The following is a 23,752-nucleotide window of genomic DNA, read 5'->3' as shown; positions in this document are numbered from 1 at the left end:
CCTTATCTATAATTCCAGCTTTTTTTGTTTTTTACTTGTAAATAAACAGCATAAGAGTAGGAAGGTAGATTGGATTTGTGTGTGTGTGTGTGTGTGTGTGTGTGTGTGTGTGTGTGTGTGTGGGCCTTTAATCCCAGTACTTAGGAGGCAAAGGCAGGGAGGTCTCTGTGAGTTTGAGGTTGGCCTGATCTACATAGTGATTTCCAGGACAGCAAGGGCTATAACAGAAAGATGGGGTGGGGATGGGGGGTAACTAGATAGATGGCTCTCAGTGGTGAAGAGCAGTTGTTGCTTTTGCAGAGGACCTTGGTTCATTTCCCAACACTCAGGCCCACTTGTAGCCTTCATGGGCACTAGGCACCTGTGGGCAAGCACTCATACATACAACATAAAAAGAAATCCTAATTTTTTTTTACACTTGAAAAAACATTTTATTTTTTACTGTGTGTCTGTGTGTGTGTGTGTGTGTGTGTGTGTGTGTGAGCGTGTGATCGCGCACGCTCTCAAGTGCCCATAACCACCTGGAGCTGTATAGATGGTTGTGAGACAACTGACCTGGGTGCTGAGAATTGAACTCAGGTCCTCTGCAAGAGCAGTATATGCTCTTATCCATCAAGCCATTTCTCTAGCCTCAATAGCCTATACTTTTAGACCTGTAATTGTTTTCATAGGTTTCTTTTATTCAGTAGGTTCTAGATCATTCATTGAGCCATATGATTGATGCTTATAACCAGCATTCAGAGGCTGGGGCAAGAGGATCTGAAGTTCCCAGGTCAGCTTGAGCTTCATCTTGAGAGCCTGTCTCAAAAGCCAAAATAAATAAAGACAATCACTAAAATATTTATTAGGATAATTCTAATTTTCATTATGTATTCATGTGCCCTTTCTCTAGAATTTAAGATTTCATTTTTTTCCTTAGACAAGATCAGTAAGTCATTCATACTGAATCTATATTTGCATCTGTCCTGTTTTTTAATAGCAAATCCTAGAGGAGTGTGATTTTAAAGAAGAGGATTTTGGCCTCTTCCAGCTAGCAGGCCAAAGATGCATCGATGATGGGCATGTAGACCAGCTCCTGGAGATTATTCAAGATGAAAAGAACAAGGTAAGTACAAACTTTGCGTCTACTTTTCAGTCTTCATTTGGGAAGGGAATAATATTCCGGTGTTATTACTCATTTATCCTCTTAGTTACTGCTGTAATGAGACTCCATGACCAAGGCAACTAGGAGAGGCTGAGAACGGACAGCCTGGTGATTACCTGGTCATCGAGGCTGGGTGCCTCAGAGTAGTCCCACAGTGGCTGTCCCCTGCTGGGTGCCTCATCGGTCCCATCTGGCCCCAGAAGCCTTTGGAAAGGGCTATAGAGCTGCTGGTCCTAGGTCACAATGAAAGCTTAGGACCTCTGGTTCTGGAAGCATCAGGAGCAGCTGTTAACCTCATGCCAGAGGAGGGGAAGGCCAAGGAGCAAAAGGCGAGACCTTCCTTCTATGTCCCTTCTGTCTGTGTCATTACCACACCAATGTAAGCACTTAGGATACCCCTGTACATGAGGCTCCCTGTTGATACTAAAATCAACTATAGCTCAGTTTTATAGTCCCCAATACAATCAATTTTGTGAGGTTTTGTTTTTGAGACAGAGTCTTTAGCCCATGCTGTCCTGGTGTTCTTAAACTCATTGTGTTTTTTGTTGTTTGTGTGTGTGTGTGTGTGTGTGTGTGTGTGTGTGTGTGTGTGTGTGTGTGTGTGTGTTATGTATGTACATGTTTCTGGGAGTGCAGGTGCATGTCAAGCTCAGAAGTCAACACTGAGTGCTTCCTCCATCACTTCCTGTCTTTTGAAACAAGGTCTCTCACTGAACCTGGAGCTCATAGGTTCATCTAGGTTGTGTAGCCAACAACTCCAGGGATCTGTCTGTCTCTGCTTCCCCAGTGCTTGGATTAGCAGAGCATACCAGTGTGCCTAGCTTTTTGTGTGGGTTCTGGGAGTCTGAATTCAGCAGCCCATCTTAGCTGAGAATACACCTGTCAAGGTGAGTGAGTGGCACCATTGCATCGGCAAGGCAGAGGAGGGAGGAGAGCATAGCACACTGCTCCTCGGGTATTTTGTGGTGAGTGGTTTATTTTTAGTATGTTTCTAAATAGCTCATGGGCCAGCTTTAAAGATAGTGAGACTTAGGCTTAGTGTCTTGAAAATCACCTTTGTACTCTATAATCTGATAATACAACAATATTTAACACTGACCACAATTCGATTTTCTTCCCAGGTGACAGTTTCAGGACTGGCCCCTATTTACTGCTGATCTGTCTGTGTTAATGTTTTTAAAAGCCAGATGAAGATGAACTTGTCTTAAGGTCTACCCTGTAATGTAGACCTTAACACCTACTTACATCCTGGCCAGGGCCACTGTCCTGTGGAGTGTAGGGTATTCAGCAGCAGCACTGGCCTCTGTTATACCAATAGCATCCCGTCTACCAACACCAATCAGAAGTCTTTAGACCTTGCCAAGTATCCCCTGGGAACTTAGGAGCAAAACTGCCCCAGTGGAGAGCAATTGGAATGTGGACAAAGCATGGGCTGGATCTGGAGAGATGTAAGCTGTGACTCTGCCACAGTCCCATGTAAGGTGGGGACAATTGTGCTGCTTGGTATTGAAGCACTGCAGAAGGTATGTCAGGGTTAGGTCTTGGGAGGCAGGGTTAGGCAGATCTTTGAGTTCAATGCCAGCCTGGTTTTTAAGTTGGTATCTAATTCTTTCCATATACTGACTTACTCAGGATCCCTAACAAAGACCATGAGATATTTAATACTAGAGCCTATAAGTTCCAAAAGACATCATTTTACAGTGTCTGGTAACTGTAACTGATACTTATAAAATGTTTAGCTAAAATTCTTGGGATAGGCAAGATGGCTAATGGGTAAAGTTACTTGCCACCAAGTGAAGTGAGCTGAGTTTGATCTCTTGAGATCCACATGATCAACAACCTCCAACTTGTCTTCTGACCTCCACACACATGCTATTTCATATGGGCAAACACATACACACACTGAGTAAATATTTAATTAGTTCTTTAACTCAGATAAATACACTGTTACTCTTAAGTATCTGGCTAATTAGCATTCAGAGGATTACTTAAAGGAAGGTAGAGCCATGCAAAGAGAAAGAAACACCTAGTTAAAAGGTACAGCATGCAGGTGCTAAGGCTGTTTTGTTTTTTAAGCTTGAGGATAATTGAATTAGATCTTAAGAGAAAATTTCTCTGGGCTAGGCAGTCTGTAATCTCAGCAGCTGTCCAAGGAGAACAGAAAAGAAACAAAAGCCTAGGCTTAAATTAAGCTGGCATAGAGGTCAGCCACATGGTAGCAGGCAGCCATATGGCAAGAAGTTGGGGCTGTAGAGAAAGCATGGAAGCCCATAGTACCAGGAAAAGTTCTGGCCAGCATCCAAAAGAGACAGAAGAAAGAAGAGTAAAGATGCTAAACTCCATGGAGGACTGTGCTGGGGCCAGGAATTCTGGGAATGGAAAGTAGGATGTCATTAAGGAAATAATTACCCTGCCTATCCTGGAGCCAAATTTTAAAAAGTGAATTTAGTCTAATTAAATAAGTTATGGTAAAAATAAGAATTTAGTAATTTTTAAAAAACATAGTTACTACTTCATAACACAAATTCTTGAATATTAAAAGTCAAGCTATACCAAAAAATAGAGGAAAACAACATCAAATCTTTGGAAGAAGGATTATTTGCTATATTTAAAAATTGACGGACATGGGGCATAGCAAGGCTCAGAGGTTCAGAGTATTGGTTGCTCTTCCAGAGGACCCAAGTTCAATTCCCAGCACCCACATGGCAGCTCATAACTGTCTATAACTCCAGTTCCAGGGGATCTGACAACTTCATACCAATGCACATAAAAATAAAGTTCAATAAATTTTTTAAAAAGTTAACGGACATCATCTAGCCTGTATTGTATACCTACTTAGTTCACTACCTTAGTCACAAGACTTGCTTTGTTACTTTGTAACAGGTCTTGTAATGAACAAAATATTCTCTGCCCAGAAGAACTCCAGTAATAACATTCTGTTTGTTTGTTTGGCTTGAAACAGGGTCTCTATATAGTTTTAGCTGTCCTGGAGCTCCTGTGTAGACCAAGTTGGCCTCGAACTCACAGAAATCCTCCTGCCTTTGCCCCCTAAGTGCTGGGTTTAAAGGCATGTGCCACCACACTGGCTTATAATATGACATTCTAATGAACAAAAAATAGACACACTGAGAAAAGTCTAGAGAATTGAAGTAGGAAAATAAATTCACTGTGAAGGAGATGACTGTCTACAGAGATTTGAAAGAAGTAGGGGCATCAGCTGTGGAGCCCTCAGAGAAAAATGCTGGGCAGAAGACATAACTAGCGCTAGAAGAATATTCAGTGAGATGACTGTGGACAGGGAGATGGCTCATGGGCAAAAATATCTGATGATCATGACCTGGGTTCAATTCCTGGAACCCAGAGAATAATAATGAATATACACAGAGAATAATAATGAATGAATATTTTTGAAAGATAGTTAAATTATTAGATAAAAAGCATGATTTTGTTTATTAAAATTTGTACTTCATTTTCTATCACATTCTAAGCATCAGTTTCATTGAATATCAAGAAAAAGATTAATTTTTAAAAATCAACATGACTATAAATCTCTAAAATGAACTTCAATTCATTTTAAGCCTTAAAACAGTGAAAAATAGCCGGCATTGGTGGCTCATGCCTTTAATCCCAACACTTGGGAGGCAGAAGCAGGTGGATCTCTGTGAGTTCGAGGCCAGCCTGGTCTACAGAGCGAGTTCCAGGACAGGCTCCAAAACCACAGAGAAACCCTGTCTCGAAAAACCAAAAAAACTAAAACAAACAAACAAACAAACAAAAAAACAAAAAAACAGTGAAAGATAGATCAACCACCTTTCACCTAAATCAGTACATTTGGATGTATGTATTTGAATAATGAGAACCTGTGCAAGTGTGATCGCATGTCCCTTTAGCCCAGCCACTGTGGTAGCTATAGTGGGAGGACCACTGGAGCCAAGGCCTGTAAGGTCAGTCATTGTGGTACCTGAGGTGGGAGGACCACTGGAGCTGAGGTCTGTAAGGCCAGCCTGGTAACATCTTAAGACCTTGTCTCAACAAGAACAGTCAGAACAAAGTAATTATTAGAAACAAAGCCAGCAGGCTGGAGTGATGGCTCAGAGGTTAAGAGCACCGACTGTTCTTCCAGTGGTCCTGAGTTCAATTCCCAGCAACCACATGGTGGCTCACAACCATCTGTTATGAGATCCAGTGCCCTCTTCTGGTGTGCAGATATACATGGAAGCAGAATGTTGTATACATAATAAATAAATAAATAAATAAGATATTTAAAAAAGAAAAAAAAAAAAGAAGAAAGAAACAAAGCGACACTTCCTCCTGGTGAGGGTCCTCACACTTTACTAAAGCTCCTGAATTTCTCTAACATGCACACTGCTATCTGAGAGCCTTAAAGATTTTTTTTTTGTTTTTTGTTTTTCGAGACAGGATTTCTCTGTGTAGCTTTGGAGCCTATCCTGGCACTCACTCTGGAGACCAGGCTGGCCTCGAACTCACAGCGATCCGCTGCCTCTGCCTCCCGAGTGCTGGGATTAAAGGCATGCGCCACCAACGCCCGGCTGAAGATTGTTTTTTTAACCTATCTTTTCCTGACTGATTTGCTTCTTCAAAAGGCTTTAACTTAACTCCTGGGATCCTCCCTTACTCTCCCAGCAAAAGATAACTTCTCTTGCTGTCTTTATAGTCTGTCTTTATTGTCTTTCACAGCTTGTGTCAAGAGGAAGTACTGTGTTGCCATACTGTCTTCTTCCTAGTCTGTTTTTTTTTTTCTTTTCTGAAGAATTTCATAGAACGAATTCCATCAGGATAGAGATTTTCTCTGATGTGTTAGAACCTAGAGTATTAGATGGTATGTATATGGTATGTATTAATGACTTTAAAGAAAACAGGCCAGAGAGCTGGGGTATATTGCTAATAATTCTGAAAATCTGGCTTGGATATGAATGTAAATTATTAATTGTAAAGATAAACCTTTCTATGGTAAGCATTTGAAATATGTTTGAAAAGAGAAGAAAATTGGGCAACAGTGGTAGCACATGCCTTTAATCCCAGCACTCGGGAGTCAGAGGCAGGCGGGTCTCTGTGAGTTTGAGGCCAGCCTGTAGAGAATTAATTTTAAGACAGCCAGGACAACACAGAAATTCTGTCTCAAAGAAAGAAAGAGAGGGGGCATATCAGAGAGAATAAAAATAAAGTCACATTCTCATATATATATATATGATTTTACTTAGAGATTGTCCAAAGAATCCACACTTTACAAGCATTAATAGTCTGGCCTTCTTTTTGAATCAAGAGAAGCAAATTCTCTGTGGAAGCTAAGTACCTGCTTGTCCTGAGCAAATTAACTCTCTTGTCAGAAATAACGGAACTGTTTAGGTCCTTGGAAAGATCTAGTTGCTGAGTGCAAGTGAAGGCCATTCTGTCTCCCTCCATGAAAACATTGTAAAGTCTGAACATAGTTATGGCTGCCATGAGCCTTGGGAAGACAGTGGTGACCTCTGAGTCTCACCTGCCTTGCCTTTGCAGAGAGCTCTCTCTGAGTGTTTGCTTTACTCTGCTGTGCTTTGCAGACCATCATTAAGTCTATGGGATGGAATCTGGTTGGTCCTGTTGTCCGATGCCTCCTGAGGAATGGTGAAGAAGATAAAAGAGAAGACTGTTTTCTGATGTTTGATTTGCTGCTGAAGGTGAGTCAGTGAAACCTGGTTCTAGCCATCAGAACACACAGCAGCTCTAACAGTTCCCTTTCGTGTTGAATTCTTGTTCTTTGATAAGGCAATTTTAGTTTAGGAAATTACTCTCATGTAATCCCAGTTGTACTTGACTAGATGGGTGGACAATTCCAAATATAAGAATTACCCAGTCTGAGACCCCTGATTCAGAGTTTCCTGTAAGAGAGCCTAGATGAAGTCTGTTTTAAAGAACTGGTTTAATGCCATGCTGACTCTTGTGCCACAGTAGATCCAGAATTAAACACTGGTGCCTCTTGAGACAGGAAAGCTGAAAGGAGACTGTGAGGAAGTGATGAAAGGAAGTATGGGGGGTCAACAATAAAAAGTTTGTTTGAAAATCCCATAATAAGACCTAATATAGGAACTAGAGACTGGAAGAATATACACAAATGAGTGTTAGGAACAGAACCCTCCTTCCAGATAACAGGTGTTGGTTCTGAGGGTTTTCAAAAGCAAGGCAGTGGGCGGGGCAGAGAAAGCTGGGCAGACTGAGGTGGTAAGATGGCTGTCGGGGTGCACCACAAATCACCTGTTCAGAAAGAACCAAACTCCGGGGGCCCTGTGTGGAGAGTCTGCAGTAGCCAACAGAAGGCACTGGTCAAGTTCAGAAGAAGACTGAGCTCTAAAGACCCTTTTAACAACTGTACAGGGCATTTTACAGTTAAGCATTTTATAGTGTGTCTGCTTTAAAATAGTAATCATATGGCTTTAAATACAACTTGTATTAAACAGGTTCAATTGTGAATATTTTTATAGTTATGTAATCCAAAGGAATTGTTGTTGGGTTTGCTTGAACTCATTGAAGAACCCTCTGGAAAACAGATATCCCAAATTATTCTTCTTTTACTTCAACCATTACAGACAGGTAATGAGCACTTTGATATCCAAGTATTTCTTGTTTTCTTTGCATAAGTACCTTGATGTTTACCTCTAAATGTGAACAGTCTACCAAGTGAAGCTTGTGAGAAGTCACTGAGTGATCTACTTTTAGGCTATGACAGTGTGCCAGTGTGAATGCTGGGAAAGTTGTATGTCATACTGTTTTCAGGGGTGTAACTTTTTGGTTAGCTTTAGTTTTTTAATTAATTTTTTTACAGGTATGAGTGTTTGCCTGAATGCACACTACTTGCATGCCTGGTGCCCTTGGAGGATCAGATCCCCTGAACTGGAGTTATACCAGGCTGTGAGCTACCACCACATGGGTGTTGGGAACCAAACCCAGGTCCTCTAGAAGAGCAGTCAGTGCACTTAACCACTGAGCCATCTCTTTAGCCTTCTTATCTGTAATTCATAGTTGGGATTTTCCCTCTAAGCATATTTAGTGGGTCAGCTGTGGTACCCTGAGCATACAATCTGACAGCAGTGTGGTAGCCCCATATTTGGTTAAGGACATCAGACAGGGTGTTGCTCAGCCACTGAATTGGGTGGTTGGTATTAAAAAGTGTGTCTAGAGAATGAAATGGGGAATGTAGAATGTGAAAGCTTCATGGCCTGGTATTGGCAAGTAATGGGTCTCAGCAACCAAGGCAGACATTTTCCATGAAAGAAGAGTTACCTTCATTTCAGAAAACATACATACACTTGAGAAATGTGATAGAGGATTTATCAGGATAAATTCATTTCAATACAAATGCTCACCAACCTTATACTTTTTTTGTGTGTGTGATTTTTTTGAGATAGGGTTTCTCTGTGTAACAGCCCAGGCTATCCTAGAACTCACCCTGTAGACCAGGCTAGCCTCAAACTTACAGAGATCATCCTGCCTCTGTTTCCTGAGTGCTGGGATTAAAGGTGTGTGTACTACCACCCGGCTTATCTTATACTTCTTAAATATTCAAAATCTTCTAAAGGCACAAAAAGATCTGTAATACTTCTTCTATTTATATGGTGTTATGTAAATTTTCCATTCATATTACTTGCTTATAATCAAAAATAAGGAAAAAGATAACCGGTTATAAAAATACTTTATTATTTGATTTTCTTAATTGCTGTGCCCAAGTGCCTGACATATGTCAATCTGAGGAAGAACTGTTGATATAGGTTTAGGGTATACAATCCATTGTGGTGGGGGAGGCTTTTTGGCAACAGTGAGAAGTAGTGAGCCACACTGCAATGACGAGAGAATAGTGAGCCCAGGCTATACCACCTCAAAGCCTGCCTTAATGACACTTCCTTTAGCAAGGCTCCACTTCCTAAAGACCCAGAACCTTCTAAATGCTGACTTTTTCTTGTTCTGTGTGCAGCATGCTTATGAGGTGACCACAAGTAATAACTTGGTTTCTGTTGCAGTTCTTCAGAAACTCCCTAACAACAAGGCATATTCAGTTGGATTAGCACTATCCACCCTTTGGAGTCAACTATCTCTTCTTCCTGTTCCATACTCAGAAGAACAAATACAGACAGACGATTATGGCCTTTGTCAATGTTGCAAGGCTTTAATAGAGTTCATAAGACCTTTTGTGGAAGAAGTAATTGATAACAAAGAAAACAAGGAAAATGAAAAGTTAAAAGATGAGCTACTGAAATTGTAAGTATATTTCAAAGGACATCTCACAGTGGAGTGAGGAATTGGTAGCTCAGTTACCTTATCTTTCTTATTTGTCATATAAGTCTTGTTTTGGATTTTGAATTTTAAGCAGACATAACATTGACCTGATATATCATGGATGTTTAATGAGTATAAAACCAAGTCCTTCACTTAATTTACTTTCACCCATCACAGCAAGAAAATACTGAAAGTGGGGACTCAAGGAATTTATTTTGTCTGTGGGAAGTTGTATTTGAAAACAGCAGAAGGACCACCAGACAGTTGAGCATTCACCCTGACCACAAATTCAGCAAAGTGCTCACCCGCTGTCTTTCACACCACGTTCTGACTAAACATCCACTGTTCAATGTGGCTCCCAATTGCTTGGCATATGGGTGGTCCAAATTAAGATGTGCTATCAGCATAAAATAGCCTCTCGGCTTGAAGACTGGGTATTTTAAAACGAGGGAAACATAAGCTGCATGTGGCGGTGCTCACCTGTCATTCCAGCCCTCAGGCAGAATGACCTGTCTCAAATCAAAACAAAACCTCCAAAACAGAGCACACACCATAAAAAGAAAGAAAAGACAATAAAATTTCTAAATACTCTGTGTATACTGTGACCTCTCAGAATAGTTGAGCTATAACCGGAGAATTGAGAGAGTAATTCCTCACAGCTTTTCTCATATGACTACTAAGAAATCTTAAATTGTACATTATGTATGGAATTTGTGTTGAATTTCTCTTGGACGATACCAAACTTTTTCTTTTTTTTAATTTGGGAAACTAATGCTATTGTTACTTTTCTATTTTGCAGTATTAGGGCATTTAAAGTTGATGTTTATGAGGGGGCTTGTTTGTTTACCATTTAGGAAACCTAGCTTCTTAAGGCTATTTTAAAGAACTAGAAAGACTTAGTTATGGGATAAAGTTAGATTAAAAATAAAGTAGCCAGGCAGTGGTGGTGCATGCCTTTAATCTCAGTTCCAGGACAGCCAGACTACACAGAGAAACCCTATCTCAAAAAATCAAAGGAGCTGCATGTTGGTGGTGCACGCCTTTAATCCCAACACTTGGGAGGCAGAGGCAGGCAGATCTCTGTGAGTTCGAGGCCAGCCTGGTCTACAGAGCGAGTGCCAGGACAGTTAAGAGTTTACACAGAGAAACCCAGTCTCGAAAACCAAAAAGCCAAAAAACAAAAACAAAACAAAACAAAAAAATAGAGGGAAAAAGTGGATATAACTTTATGAAAAAATTACTGTCCTGAGTTTTCCTTGGACTGATGATGGGCACTATCCTAGACTGGTATTGGTCCTCAGACAGAAATGGGATTGAATCTCAGAATATGGAGCCTACCAAGGCATTCTCTTGTTTCCCCAGGACTGTTACTAATGAGAAAGGACTCATCACGCTTTTTAGACATCTGTGCTACTATAATAAAGCACAGATTGAGGAGTTAGGACTTGGTGGAAGCATAGCAGGTTCAGGGAAGCTGAGCTCATCTTTTCAAACTGGCACAGCCCTGCTGGCCTACCCAGCTTTCAAAGAAAGGTCCCACTGCTTAATACTGTCACAGTGATAGTTAGATTCAGCCGAGTTTAGGGGGACGGACAGGCCATGCAATTCTTGCCTTTCACATAAAGCTAGATAGGAAGAACTAGATGTGTATGTCTTGGGAGTGTCAACTACATAATTACCTACTTCTTACGCTTTAGTTGTTTCAAAAGCTTGAAATGCCCCTTGCTGACAGCACAATTCCTTGAACAGTCTGAAGATGTTGGAAATGACCCTTTTCGGTGTTTTGCATGTGAAATAATAGTAAGTACAGCTAGTCTAATATGCTATAATACTTACTGTAATCTTAAATTTATCCTGCCACATTCTGATGTATTTCATTAGGCACTTAAATTGATAATTCACTAATAGGGCAATAAGAGGCTTTTTTAGAACACTGATAAACAACAAAATGGAAATTAAATAGCAATTATCTCATTATCCAAAGCCTTCCAAATGTTTCTACTTATATGTTAATAAGAAAATGTGTGTGTGTATGTGTGTGGTCTTGAATGATTATATCATATATACTCCTGTGTATTTTTCTCATAATACTGTAATATAAATTATTGCTATTGATTTAGTAAGTTTTTTTGAAGATTGTGTGTGTGTATGTGTGTGTGTGTATTTGCCTGAATGTATATTGTGTACCACATGCATGCAGTACCTGTGGAAGCCAGAAGAGGGCATCAGATTTTGGTTATCAGCGAGCTTGTGGGTGCTGGGAGTTGAACATGGATCCTTTAGAAGAGCACCCCCCCCCCATCTTAGTGTAGCACTGAGTGTGATTACATTGTTCTGCGGTCACCACTGTCATCTCAAAAACACATCTTTTCCTCTGAAAGTCTACTTAGAAAGCACTCACTTCTCATACCCCCCATCTTATCCCCTCCCCCTGTCACTGCCTGGCATCCACTCTCTTCTCACCTCCTCCCTGTCACTGCCTGGCATCCTCTTGCCTCTGTCTCCCAAGTGCTGGGTTTAAAGGCGTGCACTACCATGCCCAGTTTCATTTATGTTTTAAACTTACTCATTTTATTTTATTACAAAGTGTGTGTCTTTGTTTTTTATGTGCACCATATGTGTGCAGTAGCCAAGGAGGCCAGAAGAGGGAGGGTATTGAATCTTTTGGAACTGGAATTATAGATGGTCACAAGCCACTCTGTGGGTGATGGGAACCAAACCTCGGTCTTCTGTTAGAGCAGCCAGTGCTCTCTACTGCTGAGCCATCTCTTCAGTACCCTGAAATGGTTTGCTTAGCTCACTCCAAAGCCCTCCATCTAGCACTCAGACAATTTGGCTGTCAACAAAACTCATTTATGTATACCCTTAATTATTTTGAGTCTCAAAATGTATTTTGATGTTTCAAAATACATACATACATCTATAAAAAAGCAAAAAAGCCTGCCTGAATGTATCAGGCCTATCCAGGGCAATCTTCTGAATAATGCAAAATCAACTGATTCAAGACCTTCATTATACCAGCAGACTCCCTGGCTGTAGTCGGGGTTCTACTGCTGTGAAGAGACACTATGACCATGGCATCTCTTAGAAAAGAAATCATTTAGTTGGGACTGGCTTATTTATGGTTTGGAGGGTTAGTCCATTATTCCCAGAATGGGGAGCATGGCAGCATGCAGGCAGACATGGTGCTGGAGAAACTACTGAGTGTTTTGCATCTGGATCTCTCAGACTCTAGACCTGCCTTGGGTTTTTGAAACCTCAAAGCCCACCTCTATTGACATACTTCCTCCAATAAGACCACAGCTACTTAAAGCCACACCTCCTATTGCTTCTCAAGTAGTGCCACTCTTGGAAGACTGAGCATTCAAATGTATGAGCCTAAGGGCGCCATTTGTATTCAAACCACCACACTCATCATTGGTATTTAAGACAATCTAATCATGGGAGTGGTAGTCAAAGCAAGTATCACAGTTCTGTACATCTTCAAAGAAAAGGGATGTGAATGTAGAGTAAGGGGGTGATAATATAGTTTATTTGCCAATAGCATCCTTTTTTTAAAACCCTTTTCACAGGGATTTTTATCACAAATTGGACATCCTGTCCCCAAAATTATTCTTAATCATGGAAGAAAAAAAAGAACTTGGGATAACCTTGAATTTGAGGAAGAAGACGACAAACAACTGGCAGACTCTGTGGCCTCTCTGACATATCTAGTATTTGTTCAGGGCATTGGTATTGGTCAGCTTCCAATGGTCTTAAGGTAAGAGTCAGTATCAAACTCTTGGTTTATTTCATATCTAGTACATGCATATTAATATACTAGTACACTGAAAGATGGCAATTAGAGATGCCTAGAATTTCCAGGTATCTCCTACAGTATGAAAAAAGATATCAAGTAAGTGTGTGACTTAGAGCGAGATGTAGGTGGAATGAAAAGGCACAGAGTACAGCAGCAGTCAGTAGACAGAGACAGGTGAAATCAGGCATATTAAAACTAGGTTATAAAGGAGCCACCACACTCTTAAGTTGAGTGCTAGGCAAAGTGGTTGGGATGGGGAGAATTCCCCCCATGGAGCTGTCAGAGGAAGAAAAGGAAAGACTCGTGAGCCAGCTGCACGGGCACAGAGTATGGTTGAGTCTGGATATCTGTGATCTACATAGCAAACAGCCATGTAGTGGGCCTGATGCTTCCTATCTTGCTTGCTGATGCTATAGGGGGACCTTGAGTGATCTTGTGGGCATACTTTTTAGCTGGGGGAAGTAGAAGCCCCAGAGTTACTAGACCTCTAAGTGCTAATGGCTGACCCTCTGAGGAGTAAAACTGTCCATGAGTGAATGCAAGGTCAGGGTTCAGACAGGACTAGTGTGTCCAGGTGTGCTGTCATTCAGTGGCCATGCCTTCAGCATAGATGCTGTCTACATTCAGAGCTCTGTAGACTTTGGTGGAAGCATAACTGCTGCTTGCACATTTCCCACAGCCATACTGTCACCTCTGGTATGAAAGGGCATCCACAGAGTGGTTCTTAGGCTCAGCCAGCAGGAGAAAATGAAAGAGTACACTTACTTGCCAGGGTGCTGAGCTAACCAGTGGAGAACACTGGCCAGAGTTTAGGGCAGCAGCAGTGATGGTAGCAAACGAGGTCGGCAGGGAAGGCAGTGTGGACTCCACCCGCTAATCAGATAAACAGCAAGGGAACCAAGTCCGGGGGCGGGAAGCAAAAAAATCCCACCACCTCTCAGTAAGATAGGAAGGGCAGGTGTTTCGTTTGATGGAGTTGTGTTACATTCCCCCAACATTATTTCTCTTACCGTCACTCTGTGGGTGTTTCTGCTCTTTCCACCATCTTCTTTTTCTTCTCTTCTTTGTTTTCTTCTTTCTTATTACTTATATATACTTCCAACTTTGTAATTCTAACCTTAGACATCCTAGCTCTTATCTATCCTTATTTTGGGAGTATAGTTGTTTCAGTATTTTTCTTCTGTGATTAAATATTCATGGGTTTGTTGTCATTACCGGGACCTGGGAGAGTGGAGCTGATAAATGAGGCAGACTCAAGTCTCATGCAATGGCTAAGTTTATTCAGAGCCTCAGACAGACAGTTTATACTCTGAGGGTTAAGTAAGGTTCTCATGAATTTAAGCTATGTACAATCACAAGGACTAGCCACATGTGGCAAACAAACAAACAAAAAAAAAAAAAAACCATTTTCTGTAGAAGTGTACAAAGGATAATTTACACAGTTACTTGAATAACTCCAGCAAGCAATAATGAGTAATCTGAAGTAAACTCACTCCTATTCACCACACCTGGGAAGATCACAAAAACACATTCCAAGGACAATTCTGTGTTTTGAAGAAATGAAGGTCACAAGACTCTTGTCTTGTTTTCTTGGAGTGTTCTCACAAACACTAATTCACGCTTCAGTAGCCAGTTCCAAAGATAGTGAAGTGATTGAAATGCCACAGAATTCAAGTTTCTAATGTGGTCTTAAAAATCTATAGAAAGGAAGGTACATCCATGCACAGGAAGCAATTAGAATGGCCAAACAGGAAACTCTCCATAGAACAGTGTAGCTAAAACACCAAGCAAACACACACACACACACACACACACACACACACACACACACTGCTACAAGAGTGGAGTGCCAGCCGGGCATTGGTGACACATGCCTTTAATCCCAGCACTCGGGAAGCAGAGGCAGGCCTGGTCTGCAGATCGAGTTCCAGGACAGGCTCCAAAGCTACACAGAGAAACCCTGTCTCAAACCCCCCCCCCAAAAAAAAATAAAAAAAAAGAAAGAGTGTAGTGCCAAGCTACTTCCAAAGGCAAATTCATCAGACCCCTCAGGGGACAAACTAGATCATGGAATGATATATTTCAAGCTGAAAGTAAATGGCTTCCAAAAATTTTACTATATCCAGCAAAATTTATGTAGAAATAAAGATCTTCACAAGCTAGACTAAGTCACGACTATTAAGCCAGCAATCTTGCACACAGAAATGACAGCCACAGCAGCATAGGGAAGAGTAAGTCACAAGAAAAACAGAAGACCAATTGAGAATTACTAAACCCCCAAAACAAGGTAAGTTAAAAAGAAAACAGTACCTTAATCAGGAAAACAACAGGAATTATTCATATATCTCTCAGTAATAACCCTAAATGTAAACTCTCTGAATTCTCTAATTAAGATATGCAGATCAACTAGTTGGATTAAAATGACATCCAACTAGTTTCTATCGTTTTAAAGCATTTTCAGTTGTGTGTATATGTGTGCATATGGCATGTGATGCTGATGCCCATGGAGACCAGAGTTACTAGATCCCCCTAGAGATGGAGTTACAGTTGGTCCTGGGAAACCGACTCAGGACCTCTGCAACAACAGTATGTGCTCTTAACTGCTTAACCATCTCTCCAGTCCCAAACTAGTTTCCATCTTTAAGCACTTAGGAGTCAGGAATAGACAAATCTCTGTGAGTTCAACGCCATCCACAGTATGTTCTAGGCTAAAGAGGGCTACACAGTGAGGTGCTGTCATGAAGAAATAGATACAGAGGAAGAGAGATATCCCACATAGAAGTATGGAAAAAGATATTGTAATTGGAATCTGAGCGTAAGCTGTACTAGCTGTTCTTGTGTCTGACAATACAGATACAAGCCAAAATAACAGAACAAGCATTTATAAGATATAATAATTATAATTATATATGACAGATGTTGATACATAATCTCATAAAACAGACAGTACTATAAGCAAAGATAAGTCCAGATTCAATAGTGGGTAGACTTCAGTTCCTAATCTCATCAGGAGATAGGTCACTCAGGGGAAAGAACTAACAGAAATGTTAGTGAAGTGGTAAATTGAATAGCCTTTAAAATCATTAGGACTGTTACAACAAATAAAACTCAATCAAAATGAAGAAACGTAAGACCCTCGTTCTAGAGACTGGATGTATTAAAGCATCGGAAGGTTGCTTCCTTTTGAGGGTGGACGTTCTCATTTGCATTGTTACTATGCTAAACACTGTGACCATCTTTGCAGGAACACAAGGCATCTGGTTTGCCTACTAGCTCATGCTCAGCTAGCTTTCTAACAGGGCCCAGAACATGTGCCTAGGGGCTGGGCCCTCTCCATATCAATCAGAATAATTTCTCACAGACGTAGTCACAAGCCAGTCTGACCAAGGAAACTCTTCACTTGAGATTCCCTCTTCTATGCTTCTCTGGCATTTGGGTCTTTGATGGTCTTTGCCTTCCCATTCTTAACAATCCTTTTGTGGAACTCTTTGAATTTCCTTTAAAAAGATTTATTAATTATGTTCATCTGTGTATGTCCCTGTGTGGGTGTGTGAATGTAAGTGCAGTGCCTGCAGAAGTCTGAAGGGGGCACTGGAGCCTATGGAGCCTGACATGGGTGCTGGGAACTGAACTCAAGTCCTCTGCTAAAGCACTATAATCTTAGAGCCCCTAAGCCATTTTCTCCAGCCCCTAAGTTTCCTTTTTAATAAGCATGAGGTACTGGATTAGAGCTCACTCCAAAGACCTCATTTTAACTCTGTAAAACCTTAACTCCAATATTCTGAGTTCTGGGGGCTATTACTCCAACATGTGTTTTCTGGGGTGAATAGAATTCAAATAGTATGTGTATAAAATTTCTACATGTATGTGTGTGAGATATTTGGGGCTGTGATTGGAGATCAGTGTTGAGTTCTTATCTAGCAAGCATGAGGCTCTGGGTTTGATCTCTATCAGTGATTGAGAAGAAATTGCTGATTCTAAACATCTCTTTTTATTCTTTCCTATTTTAGCCCATCATACCTTTTGCAGCTGAACATGGAACACATTGAACTGTTTCTGCAAAGGTAAGACCATTTAGATGACATCCCAGGATTAAGCTGTAATATTGACTAGTCCTTAGGAGAAGTGGGAACAGAGAGGGCAGGGTTCAGACTAATCCTTAGCATCATCAAGTGCTGAGGCCAGGCCTGCTACCTGAGCCCTGTGTCCTATGCTAGATCCTCTTGTTTCAGTCTCCCAAGTAAAGTGCTAGTGTTCAGATGTGTACCAGTCATTCCAGCTATAAAAAGAATCTGTATTTCAATTTTTATTTGCTTTTCCTAAAGTAAGGAACCATCCTAAAACCCATAGTGATAATTTTTAATACTTTCTTTCAGAACAGAACAGTCTATTTTCTCCAAAGGATTGGTAAGATTCTTTTGCCACCATTGTGTGTGTGTGTGTGTGTTTGTGTGTGTGTGTGTGTGTGTGTACAGGCCCATGCATGTGCACTTGTGGAGGTCAGAGGACAACTTCAGCAGCCAGTTCTCTTCATTGTGTATGTTCTGGGGACCTCAGGCCATCAGGCTTGTGGTAACCCCCTTTCTCTGTTGAGCCATCTTACCAGCCTGTTGGCTAGCATTATAAATCGTAAAAATATGAATATAACTGTTAACTTCACCTGTATGTATGTGCATGTATTTTCACCTGTAGGAACTTCTGGAGAATAGCTTATTGAGATTAGAAGACAGCAGCCTCCTTTATCAGTACTTAGAGATTAAGAGTTTTCTTGCTGTGCCTCAGGTAAGTGGAATTTACATACAAACACTGAAACAGCTGCTTGTTGGTCCTGAGCTCTGCCGAGGTAGCCTATGCCTGCCGTTCCTCTCCTTTCCTTCTCAGCCTCTGCAAGTGCTGCTATAGCTTCCAGTTGAGGTTTTTGTGCTGATGGAAATGGTCTGCTTGCCATCGTGCTGGCCATGACAGAAGCCAGACTAACTGCTAGTGGCTAGTAAGACTATGGAACTGAATTTTAAATCCTATTTTGATTAATTTATACTTTAAAATACTTTTATTTTTATGAGTTTCCCCCAGCTCCTAGAATTAACTTATACTTAGCTATTAGCCACCATCCCAGTTGATGGCATGATGGAAGGCCCTGGGGAAGCAAACCCCTTGAGCTAGTCCTGACTTACACTCTCAGTCTTCAGTCTCCATCCTGTGTCTCCTCCTAGGATGGACTTGCCTGTGCTCTTTGTTCACCATGTAGATTTTTAGCTGTGAGTCTAGAAATTCCTGTTTTTTCTTTCTTGGTTTTTCCAGACTGGGTTTTCCGTGTAGCTTTGTAGACCAGGGTGGCCTTGAACTCAGAGATTTGCCTGCCTCTGCCACCTGAGCACTGGGATTAAAGGCTTGCGCCACCACCGCCTGGCTTAGAAATTTCTTAATAGTTCAATAGAAAGGAGTGTCTTTTGCTACTACATTAAGCTTTACTTTATTTAATGGATACATTATGTTTCTTAATATTTTACTTCCTTTTCTTGCTATTCTATACGTAATTGAAAATTACCATTCACTTTAAAATCACACTGAGTCACATCTCATTTTGTGCTGTGTACAAAACTGATTGCAGTTGGTTTGCCAAGGATGTCGCAGTGAAGGCCATAGGATTGCAACTCCATAGCTTGTCTGCTTCCCTTCGCTGCTCTCTTTCCTCTCAACTGTTAGTTTGCATCTGGTAATAATGTAACTTGCTTTGCAGTCAGAATCCATATCTGAATTTAAAATGGTTTTTTTCTTTTCTTTATTTCTAGGGCTTAGTCAAAGTAATGACACTTTGCCCCATTGAGACATTGGTATGTGTGATTTGGGGACTAACTAATGAGTCATAGTGAGAAGTTTTAGTAAATAACTTAATTTTAAATGTCTTTGTGATTGTATTGTTTATTTCATTTCAGAGAAAAAAGGGTTTAGCCATGCTTCAGCTGTATATCGACAAGTTGGATTCACAAGGCAAATATACATTATTTAGGTGTGTATACAAATATACATTATTTAGGTGTGTATGAAGCTGGTGAGCTGGATACTTTCCATTGCCCTGACAAGGTAACTGAGAAAGCGACTTAGGGAGAAAGGTTATTTAGGCTCAGCGTGGCATCTGTGGCTTGCAAGACGGAGCTCATATGGAGGAAGTGTATGGAGGCCATAATGGAGCAGAACCCTTCACCTCACAGAAAGGGCCAAGGACAAGACGCATCCTCTCAGGGACCAGCTTCCTCCTAGTTTCCACCTCTCAGGAATACCATTGTATTATGACTCAGTCATGGGTTGATCTATCTATAGATTGGTTTAAGCCTTCAGGATCTAATCAATCACTTCACAAAAGTCTTGTCAGCTGCACCCAGTCTTTAACATATCAACTTCAAAACATAGCCCATGGATGACTGAAACCTACAAGTGCCATGTAATTATTTAAAGTACACTATTTGTATGGTATTGTTCCATACCTATGAGAGTGGAAGACTCAGCGCATCAAGTATTTTGGAAACATGTAATGTGTATTATGTGAGTAGCAGTGTGTAATTTTTAGTTTGATTGGAACACTGTAAACTTAAGCGGTCTTAAAAGAATAACTAGGATTGATAATGCTCCTTCTAGAACCTTACAGAGTTCAGTAATCTCCATTGTTTATAATCGAAACCAAGGGTGCCACAAAGATTTGTAATTTGACAGATTAGTCACTCCAAGTTACTCTTAGATCTCTCTAGTAGAGTTTTTAGGCAACAAATTAAAGATTAGAAAACTTTAGGCTAAATAATAAATACAGGCTTTATAAGGTCATATATACAGTTTACGTGGACATTCCACAGTTCTTATATTGGAGGTAGATGTATTGTTCTCTGGCCTACACACACATACACATGACTGACAGAACAGGACATCCAGTGTTCTCTGGCCTACACACACACACACACACACACACACACACACACACACCCTGACAGAACAGGACACCTAGTGTTCTCTGGCCTACACACACACACACACACACACACACATGACTGTGTTCTCTGGCCTACAGACTGACAGAACAGGACATCCAGTGTTCTCTGGCCTACACACACACACACACACACACACACACACACACACGCCTGACAGAACAGGACACCTAGTGTTCTCTGGCCTACAAACACACACACCTGATAGATCAGGATACCTATGGCCTCTGCACAGGTACACACACACACACACACACACACACACACACACACACACACAGACACACACAAATTTTTTTAAAGACTCAGTTGTACATAAAATTTACCAGTTAGTGAAAGCAAAAACTGTTAAGATGACTGTAGCTAAAAGCTTTTATGCATCCCACCCAGTCCTGCAGCTGCTTATAAAATAATCACTCTGAGGCTTAATATTAATTATAATTGTTTGAACAATGGCTCAGGCATATTGCTGACTAGCTCTCACAAGTAAACTAACCCATTTCTAATAATCTATGTATCACCACGTGGCCATGGCTTATTCGTAATGCTCTGGCATCTTACTCCTCAGGCTACATGGTGTCTCTTTCACTCTGCCTTTCTTCTATCCAGATCTCTGTTTGGATTTTCTGCCTGGCTATTGGCAAGTCAGCTTCTTTATTAACCAATGGTAATAAAACATATTCATAGTATATAGAGGGCATCCACATTAGATGACCTTAGTTAGCTAACCACATCGATAATCATTGTCACTAATACAAGAACTTTGTATTCTTAAAAATTAATATAAGGCCCAATGGAATTGTAAACTTTTTTATCACTAATTATATTGTGGTTTAATATAATTTCATGTGTTATGCTTTCAAGGTGCTTATTAAATACAAGTAATCACTCAGGTGTGGAAGGATTTATAATTCAAAATATCAAAAATCAGATTGACGCATCATTTAAGGTAAGAATACAGACCCAGGTGAGGAGTCAGTTACCAATTTAAAAACATGTGGCATATATATCAGTATTGGTTTACCCACAATATTTTTCTGTCTGTATTATTAAAGTATAATTCCCTGTTTAAAAAGCAAACACCACCATACCTCCCTGAAATTTGACAACTTGTTAATTGTAAACTTAAGCTGTTATTACTTGTTTTGGCTTTTGTTGTGCAATATACTTCCAAAAAATGGAAATTTGCATCTTATATGCATAATCTGGTGTAAAAAAAAAAAAAGACCACCAGTGTTCTCAAACTGGCAAGATGTTCAAATATGTCTAGAAAGTGAATGGGTACATAGAAATGAAAATTTAAAATGTATGTTAAAAATATAATAGTTTTTTTAGTGTCACGTTATTACCATATATAAGATTTATCATGCTATACATAAACTTTTCATAATGTTTCTTTTGCTTTTCAGAAAACATATAACAAATGGTTTGCAGGACCACAGCTGATTTCTCTGTTGGACTTGGTACTGTTTCTCCCTGAGGGTGCTGAAACAGATTTACTGCAGAACTCAGATAGGTGAGGTGACCATCACCAGGGTTCTAATAGTAAACTTCCTAAATTAAGACAATGTTTTCCTGTGATTTTATGATCTGTAATTAGTTCATAAAAATACATAAGATTTTCCTATTTAAGATACTCAGTGACTTACACAAAAGTCTTTCAAGGACAGTGACTTACTGGTACTCAGCATTACACTGAGATTTGAAACCATAGCATTTGTGACTAAAATGTAAGAATCTCACAAAAACAGATGGGTGGGGATAGTGTCCAAGGGCAGATGTGTTAACAGCAGTGTTTCCAAGCTTTTTATTTGCTTTATATATGGCAATTGTTGATTACATAAGTCTATACTGAAAATAACAAATTACTTTTTAATTAACAGGATTATGGCTTCACTGAATTTATTGAGGTATTTGGTTATCAAAGATAATGAAAATGACAATCAAGTAAGTGAATTATTTGAAAAACCTGTGATTATATGCAGAATGCAAAAGTAGTGTTTCTGCTTTTCTTGATTACTGTGCTAAACCAGCATTTATTATTTTTATCCAGCTATAACACTTGGTACCTATTCTGACACTGCTGTCAGTCCCCAGGCACACTTAACTTTTCACATCTGACTGTGTTTCCTGCTGTGTCTCTGCTCTCTTGCTAGGCCCTTGTCTTAGTGTTCTTAGTGTGAAGAGACACTATAACCACGCAACTCTAATAAAGGAAAACTGATAGGGAAGGTCCTTCTGTGTATATGACTGTCTTATTGGTGGATAAATATAAGTACTGTTGGCCAATAGGAAAGCAAGATAGGTGGGGCTAGGAGTCAAGGAGGATTCTGGGAAACGTAGGAGAAAGCGCAGAGTCACCATGCGAGCCCAGGAAGACAGGAGGCTTCCGCTGGTGTCCGATAAATCTTATAAAATATAGATTTATGATAATTAAGACTGAGCTAAGCTGGGCGTTGGTGGCACACACCTTTAATCCCAGCACTCAGGAGGCAGAGGCAGGTGGATCTCTGTGAGTTCGAGACCAGCCTGGTCTACAAGAGCTAGTTCCAGGACAGCCTCCAAAGCCACAGAGAAACCCTGTCTTGGAAAAAAAAAAAAAAAAAAGACTCAGCTAGCAGATGAGAAATCCTAGTCATTGGCCAAGCAGCATTTGTACCTAATATAAATCTTTGTATGTTACTTGGGACCATAATGTGGCAGCAGGCAGAACTTGGGCAGCCTGGCCGAAAGCACCCACGTGGCAGCAGGGCTCAGGCAGCTTGGCGGAAAGACTTATTGTTACAGAAAACTTTTAATGGGGTGGCTCACTTACAGTTTCAGAGGTTGAGTTCATTATCGTCATGGAGGGAAATATGGTGGCAGGCAGACATGGTGCTGGAGAAGGAGCTGAGATACCTAAATCTTTTTTTTTAATTGCTCCAATTTATTTTTTATAATTTATTTATTCTTTCTTAAAAATTTTATTTATTTATTATGTAAATAGTGTTCTGCCTGCATGTATGCTGCAGGCCAGAAAAAGGCACCAGATCTCATTACAGATGGTTGTGAGCCACCATGTGGTTGCTGGGAATTGAACTCAGGACCTTTGGAACAACAGCCAGTGCTCTTAACCTCTGAGCCATCTCTCCAGCCCCAATTTATTCTTTTAAATTTCATTTTACATTCCAACCACAGTTCTCCCTCCCATCCCTCCCCCTGCACCCCCCATTCTCCCCTCCAGCCCACCCCAGTTCACGCCTCCTCACGGGTGAGGACTTCCATGAGGAGTCAACAAAGTCTGGTACAATAGGCGGGGACAGAGCCAAGCCCCTCCTCCATGCATTAAGGCTGAGCATGGCATCCCATCTTAGAATGGGCTCCATCAAGCTAGCTCATGTACCAGGGATAGATCCTGGATAGATCAGGAAGTGAACTGAGACACTGGGCATGGCTTGAGCATGTGTGGGGCTTGGCTTCATAGTGACACATTACCTCCAACAAGGCCATATCTCCAGCGAAGCCACACCTCCAAACAGTCCCACTCCCTATGAGCTTATGTGTGCTAATTACACCAAACCA

At 40.6% G+C, this 23,752-nt stretch overlaps 1 protein-coding gene across 4 annotated transcripts in view; it reads left to right on the top strand.

Moving 5' to 3' along the window:
- Glmn (glomulin, FKBP associated protein) overlaps positions 1-23,752 on the top strand; it is a 28,885-nt gene that overhangs the window by 989 nt on the left and 4,144 nt on the right. For all 4 annotated transcript variants that reach the window (XM_027425909.2, XM_027425910.2, XM_027425908.2 and 1 more), the window contains exons 3-16: positions 980-1,105; positions 6,706-6,822; positions 7,624-7,732; positions 9,157-9,394; positions 11,110-11,212; positions 12,985-13,172; positions 17,222-17,275; positions 17,588-17,618; positions 17,904-17,993; positions 19,004-19,045; positions 19,148-19,221; positions 21,056-21,140; positions 21,601-21,707; positions 22,075-22,138. In XM_027425909.2, the coding sequence (XP_027281710.1) occupies positions 980-1,105; positions 6,706-6,822; positions 7,624-7,732; positions 9,157-9,394; positions 11,110-11,212; positions 12,985-13,172; positions 17,222-17,275; positions 17,588-17,618; positions 17,904-17,993; positions 19,004-19,045; positions 19,148-19,221; positions 21,056-21,140; positions 21,601-21,707; positions 22,075-22,138 (1,428 nt within the window). The remainder of the gene's footprint in view (positions 1-979; positions 1,106-6,705; positions 6,823-7,623; positions 7,733-9,156; positions 9,395-11,109; positions 11,213-12,984; positions 13,173-17,221; positions 17,276-17,587; positions 17,619-17,903; positions 17,994-19,003; positions 19,046-19,147; positions 19,222-21,055; positions 21,141-21,600; positions 21,708-22,074; positions 22,139-23,752) is intronic.

Source organism: Cricetulus griseus, chromosome 7 (genome assembly GCF_003668045.3).
Source record: "Cricetulus griseus strain 17A/GY chromosome 7, alternate assembly CriGri-PICRH-1.0, whole genome shotgun sequence".
NCBI lineage: Eukaryota > Metazoa > Chordata > Mammalia > Rodentia > Cricetidae > Cricetulus > Cricetulus griseus.
This window is presented reverse-complemented; position numbering and strand designations above follow the sequence as displayed.